Genomic DNA, 12,542 nt, shown 5'->3' with positions numbered 1-12,542 from the left:
TGTTTTTGAATAGTTGCGTGAATTAGACTATGGTTGGTGTTATTTTTTTTCCAATTGAACGAGCCCTTTCTTAATTTTAATGCCTGGAAAGGTCCATGGAGGAGAATCAGGAATGTTTGAGGTGTTGAAAATTTCAGGTTGATTGAGCTGTGAATTGAAAAAAAATCAATTCTCTCGTCGAATGGATTTGCCACTCTCTTCCTTTTTAAAAATGTATTTCTGAATATTTAAGCATTAACGTTATGGAAAATAGGGTTATCTGAGTTAGATTCAGTTGCAGCAGCGTATGTGAGACTGAGCTGTTTTCTTCAGATGTTCAATGGAGGTTTTTCTGACACAACCAGACTTGTGGAATGCTCCAAGGGAAATTCTGAGAGCACAGTTTTGGATACAAACTGAGTAGAGAAAATTGTTTTTTTTGTATAATTCAGTGTTTACACAAAAGTATTTGTTTCGAAAAAATTTTTCTTTCGTGTGATTCAATGTTTATATGGAAATAGCTGTTTCAGGAGGGCTGTTCCTTTCAGTTTGTGTAAAAGTTACTTCTTTGAAAGATTCCCACATATTTTTTTGTATCAAGATGGAGTAGTAGATAGCAAAAAACTTTTTTCCCACAAATAATAGATTTAACAAACCATAATATTTTGTAAATTAACATGAATGGGTTGAAACAAGGTTTTCTGGGGAAATGGAAATAATTTATTTTCAGACAATATGAAAATCATAAGTTGGCCTCAATCAAGTTGGAAGTTGTTGAAAAATGAAGTTGGCTACACCGATAATGTCTTTTATCATCGGGGATAGAAATGAACTCTTCTCTCTGGTCCAAGGAGGGTTGATTCTAAAGTTCTGCAATACAGGAGTTATCATTGAAGTTTTTTCCGTTGTCCACCAGCGTCTTCTTTCGCTTCCAATCAGTTTCTGTAAAACAGCAATGAGTTTCAGTATCGGAAAAAGTGACATCGATATAGAAGTGCCAATCTTTCAAAATATTCAACTGTTTTTTAAAATGTCACACACTTGACGATTAAAATGTCTTACGTTTGAAAAACTCTTCGAAATCTTTCACAACTATATTGACATAAACAAAATATTTGACTTGAACAAACCAGTTCGGCTGTTATTTCATTAAAAACTCCAACCAAAAAATTTGAAACCGTAGTAAAAAAATTCTATCCAACAAGCTACCTCGCTCATGATAGTTACTTGAACACAGATACGAATACATCATGTCCAATATACAAGCTCCATAGCAATTATCATTTATTAAACTTCATAAACAACATCAACCCATCAGACCAACAGTATATTTTCTCACAACACTATCGATTGTATGAAATCTGTTAAAAACATCTGTTTTTCCGTTATACAGCTATCGCCCCCATAAGAACGATAACTCTCAGAAGTTGAGAAACTTGTGCGAGCTGAGGACTAACGAGATCTAACCTTTCAACGTGCGATTCTTAACACAGTTGCAGAATTATCCCAGCTTCAAACATATGAATTCTCTTGAGAAAAATATCTGGTCGAGGCGGGAATCGAACCCACGGTCTTCCGATCTTGAGTCGGGCGGACTACCACCGCGGCCAATTCCAATGATGAATATCATTGATAACTACACCCGACTATCATCTTCCTTCAGTAGTAGAGTGATAGGAAAGAAGTTGAGGAGTAGGATCAAGGATGCTACCTTGAGGATGCCTCCTCTAGAAGAAGAGATATATTTTAGGCCATTTCAATGATTTGTGGGGTTGTGAAAGATTTGGTTCAGTTAAGAGCAGGACCTCTAAGGCCAGTTTTGAAACTTATCGACAAGCAGTACCTTGTTGAAAGCTTGGGAGAGATCATTGAGTATGCTGAATAGTTTCTCGTTATTGTCCAGGTTTTGAAAAATAAAATAAGATATTAGGTATCCTACCTTTTTGGATACCGGAATGGTATAGTTCGTCAATTTTAGTTAGAAATATCTTTCATGAACTATTGAAAAGGCCAATAGGATAGTTATTGCACGATAATAGATAACATCAGGATAATAGAAATTTGGCGATTTTATGGTATACTATAGTACTAGGTTGTGTTTTGTAGCTGCAAATCTCAATGAATATTAGTTCTTCTATATAATGGCAATTGGCGATGATAGTGGAAGATGAGACCCAAATTGATCAACCTACAGTAATTCAGGATGATAACTTGAGGACCCTGGTGGAAACTAACCCATCAAAAGCCTTGCATGGGATGGCGGAAAAACTGGACATAAGCTCCCATGCGGTTTTTCATGGTTTGAGACGTTTAAGGAAGGGCATCAAGCTTGAAAAGTGGGTGCCTTTTGGACAAAAATTGTCACGTTTCTACATAAGTTCTTCTTTGCGTCCACCCAACCAAAATTATCCTTTTTTGATCAGATCGACACGTGTGATGAAAAGTCAATTTTTTACGACAACAGAAGACGTTCGGGGCCATGGTTAGTGTATGGTAACGAATTGAGCGTAATCCTCCTCAGACCTTTCACCACCCGACTATCATCTTTGAATGACTGATGATTTTCTCACCGGAAGAACCTTCGTCAATTATGACTAAACCAAAACGGCTTTCGTCTACTTCATCGAATCCCGAGCACAGAACTGATGGAACTGATCACCAAAATGAACTAGTTCAAATGGCGCTCATTTCAATTGAATTGTATGAGTGTTCACTGAGATATTACAGTTCAGAATAAACGCATAAAAACGGAAAAAACTTTTGAAACAACAGTCTCAGCTGTAAATAATCATACTCCACCACGGTAAATTTTCGTTATGTGGACACCCGGCGATTTTGAAAACATTTTTGACTGTACTTACGTATTTTGATGCGTAGATTATGAATCCGAAAGAAAAAAGCGGCGCTCTCCCTTATTTAAAAAGTTACGGCCCTTCAAAGTTCAGAAAAAAGCAACTTTTCAGCCTTCTTTTTCACTTAATAAACTATTTAAAAACACAAGCATTTATTCACTAGGTCACCTTTACAGCTTATTCCTCCTTCTTTAACACTTTTCGCTTCAATAATCAACATTTTTCTTATAAAAAACTTAATTTAAAAACGAATGCTTCTCCTGGTGACATTATTCTATTTTTAGGTTAGTTACTAGTGACATTTCAGAAAAAAGCCGTTGGTATTTGCCGTCGCCTACTATTTCAAATTCGTAATACACCACCAAAAACCAATTTACGATCTAAAGAATGAAGGTAAGAAACATTTGAATTACTTCAGGAATATGGACTGCATCAGTCGTACCAACCATATCATTAACCTTAAAAACGTAAAATACAGTGATATGTAACCAAAAAGCAGCTCCGTACATTTTTTAACATTTTTATAAGAAAAATGTTGATTATTGAAGTGAAAAGTGTTAAAGAAGGAAGAATAAGGTGTAAAGGTGACCTAGTGAATAGATGCTTGTGTTTTTAAATAGTTTATTTAGTGAAAAAGAATGCTGAAAAGTTGCCCTTTTCTGAACTTTGAAGGGCCGTAACTTTTTAAATAAGGGAGAGCGCCGCTTTTTTCTTTCGGATTCGTAATCTAGGCATCAAAATACGTAAGTACAGTCAAAGATTTTCTCAAAATCGCCGGGTGTCCGGCGAATTTACCACTGTATTGATTAGTTTATTCAACTTTGTGTCAAATGTTGGAAAATATCGAACCTAAATTCAATAAATATTGAACATATTTTCGAAATTACAAGTATTCGAAAAACATGTTGTAGAGGATTTCATGATTTTCAATGCATAGAAATATATTTTTATTCTCGAATGATTATCGATAGGTATAATTTATAATGAAAAGTAATTCAGTTCAAACTCTTAATTGGATGCTGTAGGAGTTTGTAGTTTTCGTTTAGTTTTTCTTTTCATATCCATATTCAAAACAGTTTTGAAGCTTTCCCTACAATGTGAAACAATACATATTTATGTACTTACCAAATTTACTGGAGACCGCTTCCATTTCAACCCTCCTTTAGTACCAGTGTTGAGGTAGAAAAAGACCAACCAAAGTATGAGGCTAATAGTGACAATTACCGACAATTTGAGGACAAGTTTCATGGATGAGAAAATTTTGATAAAATTGTGATATGTTGATACAGCTGACATTTCGTGCAACTTGTCAAATCACATATGATGTCAGTCTTGCTTCGTAATAATTTCAGCTGCAGGAATGTCCATAGATCGATTTCAAGTAGAGAATACATGAAAATAGGTAAAGTAGTAGTAACATTATCATTATTGATATCATACTTTTGACATTGTTGTTCTGTTCTTTTAGTTGAACTGGCATTACAGAAATTTCATTTTTACCGTGGAAGTGTAGTTTTTCTGAATCTCTCTTATTATCATCAATGAAAAAAGGAAATTGGTGATAACTATCGAACATTTTCATAGCCATTAATTTGAATACATGAACTGCCAAAATTAATGAGTTTATGACCAAATATTTCACTTAGTGTAAAATTCGAGAGAACTTTGTGTGTAAATTCATTGTTGAAGAATAGATAAGTTGAAAAGTTCTAATTCCAAAATCATTTCGGATAAAAAGATGGTAGTATCCGAATAAATTTTTCCTAAATACATAAAAGTTGTGAATCATCGTGAAGTACGTTGACGGCACTGCTTTTGAATTAAATTCCAGAAATTTTCGAAGAAATGGCAACGGGTCATTTAACGATTTTTACCTATCATTTTTCACGTATGAGACTACTAGCTAGGCTACTACCCGAAATATTTAAAAATTCACTTTCAGCCATTTTAGAATGAAAATACATTTTTGTATGAAGAAAATATATTTATTCGATGAGATGATAATAAATTACATGATCTTGACTAGTGAAACTGACAGAATAACACTGGAAACTTGTTATTTTCCTACTCCAAATTGCTTGGCAACTCCTGCATATCCAACAACAGTCGGTAGAGTTTTTTCAGCAGCTTTTCTCACGTTTTGGCCAACTTTTTCCTGAAAAACAAACACTATAAGCTGAAACTATATGTACTTATTTGAAACGATAATTCATACATATAATATTTGATATTCATTCAAAATAATAATAAATCCACTAAGGAGCCCTTGTGAGAATTCTGAAACGAGTGAAAGTTGGAGTTTTACTTTCAAGAAAGGATCGTTTGCATAAGGCAATGAAATTTCAGACTATCCTTTGAAAAAACAACTTTTTTCAATAGGTCTATGAAAAGTAAGGGGAAAATTTCACTTCATGGGATACTCATAGATTTTCACGACTTTTTTTGTGAAGATACTACGTGATGGTAGGAATTCAGAACGTTTTTTATTTTTTGTCGGACTCAATTAGTTTTCGAGATATAGCCTGTCAAAGTTTGTATGATGTCATATTTCACCTTTTTTTATTGAGCAATAAACGATTGCAATTCACATTTTTTTTATTCAACACATCTTTTTCCATATCATCGCACTTTTTTCTGTCCCTTTTCATTCACTCATTGCCAAATTTCTTGAAATTAGATTGAAATTCCATAATTTGTCACATGCTAACTCAACCTAACCTAACTCGACCTAACCTAACTCATTCTAACCTTACTTTAGCATTTTAAAAAACTATGTATCCTCAACATCTAACCTGACCTCCAGATTCTAAAAGAAATAGTGAAAATTAATGCAATTTATAAAAAGAGATTTATGTGCACCCACCGACATAACCTATAAGTTTGCCTGGTTTGGTGATCCGAAATATTTTCAAAGACCGTTTTTTTTTATTGGTTGGGAAGAGGATAAAAAATGTTCGTTTTTTCGTTTCGTTTCGGACTATCGAATCCATCATTCGGGCTCAAATATTAGTTATTCATGTCAAAATGACGTTTAAAATATATGTGTCAGACAACATAGGTACAAACGTTAACATTAACATTAAAAATTTGTCTGTGGTGTATGTGTCTTAATTTGGTTAGTCCTCATTTTCGTTTGTACCTATGTTGTCTGACACATATATTTTAAAGGTTTTTTGACATGGATACCTAATGTTTGAGCCCTGATGATGGATTTAATGAAGTCCGAAACGTTGGCATAAAACTGAATTGTTTATCTACGAACATTTTTGATCCCTTTACCAACCAATAGAAAAATTGCCTTTGATAACCTATAAGGTTATGTCGATGTGTGCACCTGACAAATTACGGAATTTTATTCTAATTTCAGGAAACTTGGCAATAAGTGATTGAAACGAGACAGAAAAAGGTGCGATGATATGGAAAAAGCTGTGTCAAATAAAAAATATGTGAATTGCAATCGTTTATTGCTTTTAAAAGAAGGTAAAATATGACAATCATACAAACTTTGACAGGCTATATTTCGAAAACTAATTGAGTCCGCAAAAAATAAAAAGTGTTCTGAATTCCTACCGTCATCTAGCATCATTCCTGAAAAAATCGCGAAAATCCGTGAGTATCCCATAAAGTATAATTTATCCAAAGTAAGAATGGAATATTTTGATGAATCATTAATATCGCATTCATGCATATTTAGCTCGTTTTAGGGGAATCACTCGTTAGTCGAACTACTGTGTTTTCAATAGATAAATAAACATTACAAGTACGGTCCATTTTCAGTATGGTATGTGTGTTAATATTACGTCAGGTATTCGAAAATGTGAAAATATACAGGGTGAAAGAGTTTGAACTGACAACAGAATACCAAAAACTAAATATCAATTTTTATAATGTGGGTCGTCAAAATATATAATATGTACGAGTTGTTTATGAATAATATATATAGCAATGGATGATTTTGAAATCTACTAGATGGTGTCACCATTTATAGAGACAACAGTCTCTTGTAGAAGCTCCCATTCATAAGATATCAATTTAAATAAAGTTGAGTTACTATGGCTTCCGTTGGTATATATTTTTCAAAGATTTACGAACATGTTAAAATCATCTACTATCCCAATAAAATGTTCAGATCCACATAACATAAAACTTTTCAAATTTGCGTGACTAACAGAATTAATTTTTTATTTTGAAAAATGACATTCGATTTTTACGAAAGCCGGTTTTATAATTGAGTAAAACATGAACAATAACTTGGTTATTTAGTTATTGAATATACCTATCATTTGGAGCAATATCTCGCAGTATCTATATTCTTTATAGAAATGGAAAAGATTATGAATAATATTTATTTTTTCAATATAATAACACAGATGAACAAAATGCAATTTTAAGTTTTCCTTTAACTCATGTCAAATGAATATTGTTCAAAAACAACCTGACAAACTAATTTCTACGATTACCTTGTCAACATGTATGATTTCAACTTTTTATTCGAGAACAAAATAAAAAATCCCAAAATGTTTTTGAAATGTCACTTTTCATATGAGAATATCAATAATTGAATGATTCTTTCATGTTCTGTATACATACATATTAATACTATGCACATTTAAAAAGTGTATATTTTTTTCAAAATCTAGTATTCCAATAATCATTTGAAAAAATTATTTAATACTCACAATTCTTTTCCAGAAGCTTTTGCCTTCAGTCTGGCCGCTGAATGCCAGCAAAACAGCAATAACGAAAACTAGTAAAATTGACAATTTCATTTCGAACGTGTTTATTTTTTCAATCACCAACAGTGCTGAATCAGCGTCGAGCGATTTTTCGAACTGATGATGGTCTTCTTTCCGCATCGATCTTTTATAACGGGATGCCTTCTCTAGCAATGTTTTTCCCCATGTCCGGTGAGTGCGGTAATTCTTTTACGGTTCATTCAAGGTGAATCCCAATTTTTGGGTGAAGGTATTGCGAAAGCTGATAAATCAGCGACATGTAATATTGTTGGAAGAGATATAATTTCATTTCACGATTTAAAAATAGCTATATTGTTTTGTTAGAAGCGATAACATTTTATTTCATACACACAATTTGAAAATGATCACATTCTTTTGGATAATATCAGCAGAGAACATGTGAAAGTGTATAAAGAAATGCGTTTTGTTGAAGATCAACTTCAAACTTTGGTGGCTTCAAAATAATAATTTTTAATGGAAGTTTTGAATTCATTGGCGTTTAGAGACGTTTAGAATTCATTGGAGTTGAGAGGAATTGCCCTTGAGCTTTTTGAAAATTACTTATCTGGGCAGAAATAAGATTGTTAAAATCAACAATATTTATAGTGATCCACTATCTATAACCATGGGCGTCCCGCAGGGGACAGTAATAGGCCCAATTTTGACTCACATCTGTTTACTCTTGGTTGAACATAAGTCTTTTGAGCCTAAACATCGCTAAATACGTAACATTTACCCCCAAAAATAAAGATCAACCTTCCAAAAATAAGCTCACTATACACAAATCTAATTGCCAAACACCAATGATATGCACATGTCCTACAGTTGATAAGGTAAACAACATGAAATATCTTGGTGTATATGTAGACCAACATCTACATGTAGACCAGACCGTTGAAAGACTTAGTAAATGACTAACAATGATATATAACTCATTCGCAGAATCAGTTTTGAGATATTGCATTATAATATGGGGTGGCGTCAGCAAAAGCCTGTTACATAATCTAGAGGTAATGCAAAATACTATCCTGAAAATAATTTTCAATCGTAAAAAAATACTCCACTGTAGAACTATACAAAGAATGATACTTATTTGATGTGAGAAAATTATAAACTTATCACTGCATATTATGGATGCATAATAACCCCACCCCCAATCTAATATATATAAAAATGTACGTTTGTTGGTTGGTTGGTAAGTGATAAACTTATACATCGCTCAACCGATCGTGATGAAACTTGTCATTTATGAGTAAAGAGAAGGTTTCTAGGATATACATTTTTCTGTAACTCGCCACTAGATGGCGCTGTAGAACATTTTTTTAAAGCACTGTTCTATAACGCTGCCCACGCCTAAGTTCGTTGATTCTGATTCCAAGCGGGTGAAGCCCCGGCAACAACTAGTATAAATCATAATTATGAAACCCGAGCCAAACTTCATCAAAAAACGAATGTCCCTCGCTGTAGATTGACTTGCACTCAGAGATTTATATCATACTCTGGCTCAAAACTAATAAACCTAGTTCCTTGAGACATTAGAGCAATCTCCAATAAATACAAATTCAAGTCAAAACTGAAGGAACATGTGAATAAAAAACTATGACATATTGAAATCTGTTTATGAACTGGATTCATAATCGAAGTTCTCTCTAGGCTATGAATATAAACTACATTCTATTGTAGGCAATATCTTGAATTAGTAGAACAATCCAACGTCACCTTCTTTTCGAATATTACTCTCTCTTTCCACCAGTTTTCCTTTCTTCCAACTATTTGTATCAGTTGTAATTACATTGTCAGTATGAGTGTTTGCTTCATTATGCAACAATGATACCTCACCTTACCGATACAAGTAATCATGGAATTACTAGGATGCTGTGTTCGAATTTTTTACGCAAGACGAGGGACTGCCAATGGGATTGCCACTTTCTCCTGTTATAACCAATTTATATATGGAGTAGTTTTAAACTTTGGCCATTGAAGAAACCCACAAGAAGCCCCAAGTCTGATTGAGATACGTAGACGACACCTCCATAATATGGAACCATGGGAATGCAGAACTAGACACTTTCCTGAAGCACATCAACAACGTAAGGCCTTCCATCACTCCCACAATTGAGAAGGAAATCCACAATGAAATGCCTTTCTTAGACGTATTGGTGAAGAGGATCAACACTAAATGGGAAACATCTGTATATCGAAAACCCACTCACACAGGACAGTATCTGAACAAGAAATCCAACCACTATCAATCGACTAAGAAAGGAATCATCATGACTCTACTGGACCGTGCTTTTGGGCCCTGTAATACAAAGGAAGGTCTCGAAAAGGAACTAGGCATCATCAAAAATAACCTTCAACGGAATGGTTACTCCAAAGTGATGGTAAAACAGGCCTTAGCTAGACAGCAAGAACTCCACAAGGAAGGGAAGCCGCCACAACCAGTACTTGTACTTCCCTACATCAGAGGTTATCGAAAAGGATAAGATGGATTGGGTCCAAGTATAACATCAGAACCTGTTTCAGATCTGGAAACACTATCTGTAGCAGCCTCACGAAAACCAGGCCACTGGAATCGCACTGCGATTCCAAGAATTGCATTTACCGGATACCCTGCGTGTGCGAATAATCATACATCCGTGAAACTAAGAGGACATTGAAAGTTCGCATTGCTGAGCACAAGAAACACACACAGCGAGGAGAAACCAGCAAATCCGGAATAGCAGAGCATGTTTGGACTCATCAACATAATATCAAGGGGGATCAAGCTGAAATCATCCACAAAGAGGAACACTGGTTTAGGCGAAAATTCAAAGAAGCCACGTATATGTTGTCCAACAACGCATTTAGTCAAGCTAGCGTAGAGATACTTAACATATGGAAACCTCTAATCAAGCGAAAAACGACCAACTCCCGCCAAACGGTCATCTCCCACCAAAACCAATGAAGCGGAAAGAGGGAAGAAGGGTTAGGTGAAAGCACTCGAAAGATCTATAAATAGTCAAATCTCGGAGGAATAAGTCCAGTTATCACCCGAAGACGATTGTGGATACTAACAATCGAAACAATGTGACATAACTTGGTTTGAAATCTTTAAATTTTTTCATTCTCATTTCATTTCATTAATAATATTCAAATTTTTCAATTTTTTCAACTTTTATTAATATTTCAATTTTTCTTTGTTTGGTTGTTGTTGTATGTTTTTTCTTTGTAATTTCAGTTGTTTGTTTAATAAAATTTTCATTTGCGGTTGATCTTTTTGATTTTTTTCAGGGTTTTCAAATCAATTTATATTATATTAGGCAATGGAAGTCCGAACTGATGAAATACACCACGAAACATTGTCAACCACCTTCAAACCAAAGCATGTCAAGTAAGGCCAGATAACAAGGTTTCTTATTCCTTTCTTCAATTACCTTGACATGGAGCATCAGGAGTTCTTGCCACATAGTTGAACTGTCAATAAGAAATATTGTGTTGAAGTTTTGTGCCTCTTGCAAGGAGAAGAAGGAAAGGTCCGGTATTGTGAAAAAACAATTCATGGCATTTGTATAACGATAATGCACCTGCGGAATTGTCATTGCTAGTTTGTGATTTTCTGGCCGAAAACAACTCCGCAATCACGCCTCAGCCACCGTATTCACCAGATTTGGCCCCCTGCAACTTTTTTCTGTTTCTAAGATTGAAAACACATATGGAAGGACGGCGTATTGCGACGATTGGGGATATTAAAACTGAATCACTGAGAGAGCTCAAGAACATACCAAAAAGTGCCTATCAGAACTGCTTCGAGGACTGGAAATAACGCTGGCAGAAGTGTATTATACCTGAAGGGAACTACTTTGAAGAAACAAAATAGAAATAGATAAACGAATATTTTTTGAAAAAATGAAAATTCACCATATTTATTAAATAGATCTCGTATGTTTCAGATATTTCTTTTTGACATTTCTATTTTTGCCATTCATTGCCTCTTTGAATTCTTCATATGTTATTCAAACCAAGAAAGGGAATTTGGACATGTTTATCGAAACTATTCAAGTGAAATTCCGTTTCAATTGATTTTAATTTGAATTTTTTTTTCAGGAAAGGGTTGGCCATAACGTCAGGAAAGCTGCAGAGAAAATCTTGCCCACGGTCGTTGGATATGCAGGAGTTGCCAAACAATTTTGAGTGGGGAAGGAGTAGATTATCATGCATTTTATTCGGATAATTATCACTCGATAATCCAGTTGTATTTATAATCATTTCATCTAATAAATGATCAGTATTTACTACCCTATCCACGTTTTATTTCAATAATTACCAAAATATAATGTGGATTTCTTGATGTGACAGTTGAATTTCAGTTAATAATGAAAGAGAAATGTTTTCTGTATATACTGTATATACCACTCTGGACAAGATGGCATCTTCGTCATCTGGGAACATGGAAAAGACGCCCTGAACCGTTTCCTAAACCACTTGAACGCCCAACACCCCAGCATAAAATTCACCATGGAGATTGAGCAGGACCAACGGATAGAATGCACTAGTAGAATGATGTGGTACCAGACTAACTAACTCACCAAGTGAATCGAAAACCCACACACACGGATACTTACTTGCACGCACTATCGAATCACCATCCTCGGAGAATATGTGAACCGGAATATCTAGAGAGGGAACTGAAATACCTTGAAGTGACCTTGAGATCGAATGGATATAGTGCCTCCGAAATCAGGAAAGCCATGAAACCGAAAAACACCACGGTTCAAAAAGCGAAAAAGGATCAGATGGTTGTACGCGCATATCTACCGTTTATTCCTAGGGGCACGGACAGAACTGGAAAACTATTGGATAAACACGACATCGAAACAGTCTTCAAACCCACGAGGAAGATATAACAAAGCCTCAGGTCGGCTGAAGACAAAAGAGATCCATTATCAGCAGCAGGGGTCTATCGCATACCGTGCACTTGTGGGAAGATATATAT

General features: G+C 34.7%; 1 protein-coding gene and 1 long non-coding RNA gene across 3 annotated transcripts in view; one reads left to right on the top strand and one right to left on the bottom strand.

Annotated features, from left to right (window-relative positions):
- The window catches only part of LOC141482598 (uncharacterized), a 72,049-nt gene extending 60,205 nt beyond the window's left edge, over positions 1 to 11,844 (top strand). The window contains exons 1-2 of one of the 2 annotated variants that reach the window (XR_012465606.1): positions 4,117 to 4,233; positions 11,654 to 11,844. This is a non-coding gene — a long non-coding RNA (uncharacterized lncRNA). Of the gene's footprint in view, positions 1 to 4,116; positions 4,234 to 11,653 lie in introns of those variants that run through there. The other variant, XR_012465607.1, reaches the window with a different exon arrangement.
- On the bottom strand, positions 677 to 7,702 carry LOC141482597 (cecropin-A). Its single transcript, XM_074176101.1, has 3 exons — positions 7,511 to 7,702; positions 3,957 to 4,986; positions 677 to 921 (listed from the first exon to the last, which is right to left on the bottom strand). Exons 1-2 carry the CDS (start codon positions 7,685 to 7,687, stop codon positions 4,888 to 4,890), a joined length of 276 nt encoding a protein of 91 aa, XP_074032202.1. The 5' UTR covers positions 7,688 to 7,702; the 3' UTR covers positions 677 to 921; positions 3,957 to 4,887.
- Positions 11,845 to 12,542: the final 698 nt, after the last annotated feature.

Source organism: Leptinotarsa decemlineata, unplaced genomic scaffold (assembly GCF_025532065.1).
Source record: "Leptinotarsa decemlineata unplaced genomic scaffold, Ldec_3_MD MMD2_tig00001621_RagTag_RagTag, whole genome shotgun sequence".
Classification (NCBI taxonomy): Eukaryota; Metazoa; Arthropoda; class Insecta; order Coleoptera; family Chrysomelidae; genus Leptinotarsa; species Leptinotarsa decemlineata.
This window is presented reverse-complemented; position numbering and strand designations above follow the sequence as displayed.

Bases quoted from the DNA above. Each gene is read 5' to 3' on its own strand.
- LOC141482597 (XM_074176101.1), bottom strand. From the start codon at position 7,687: ATGCGGAAAGAAGACCATCATCAGTTCGAAAAATCGCTCGACGCTGAT. The intron at 4,987-7,510 runs GTGAGTATTAAA...TTTGTTTTTCAG, and splicing joins AAAGCTTCTGGAAAAGAATT to GAAAAAGTTGGCCAAAACGT.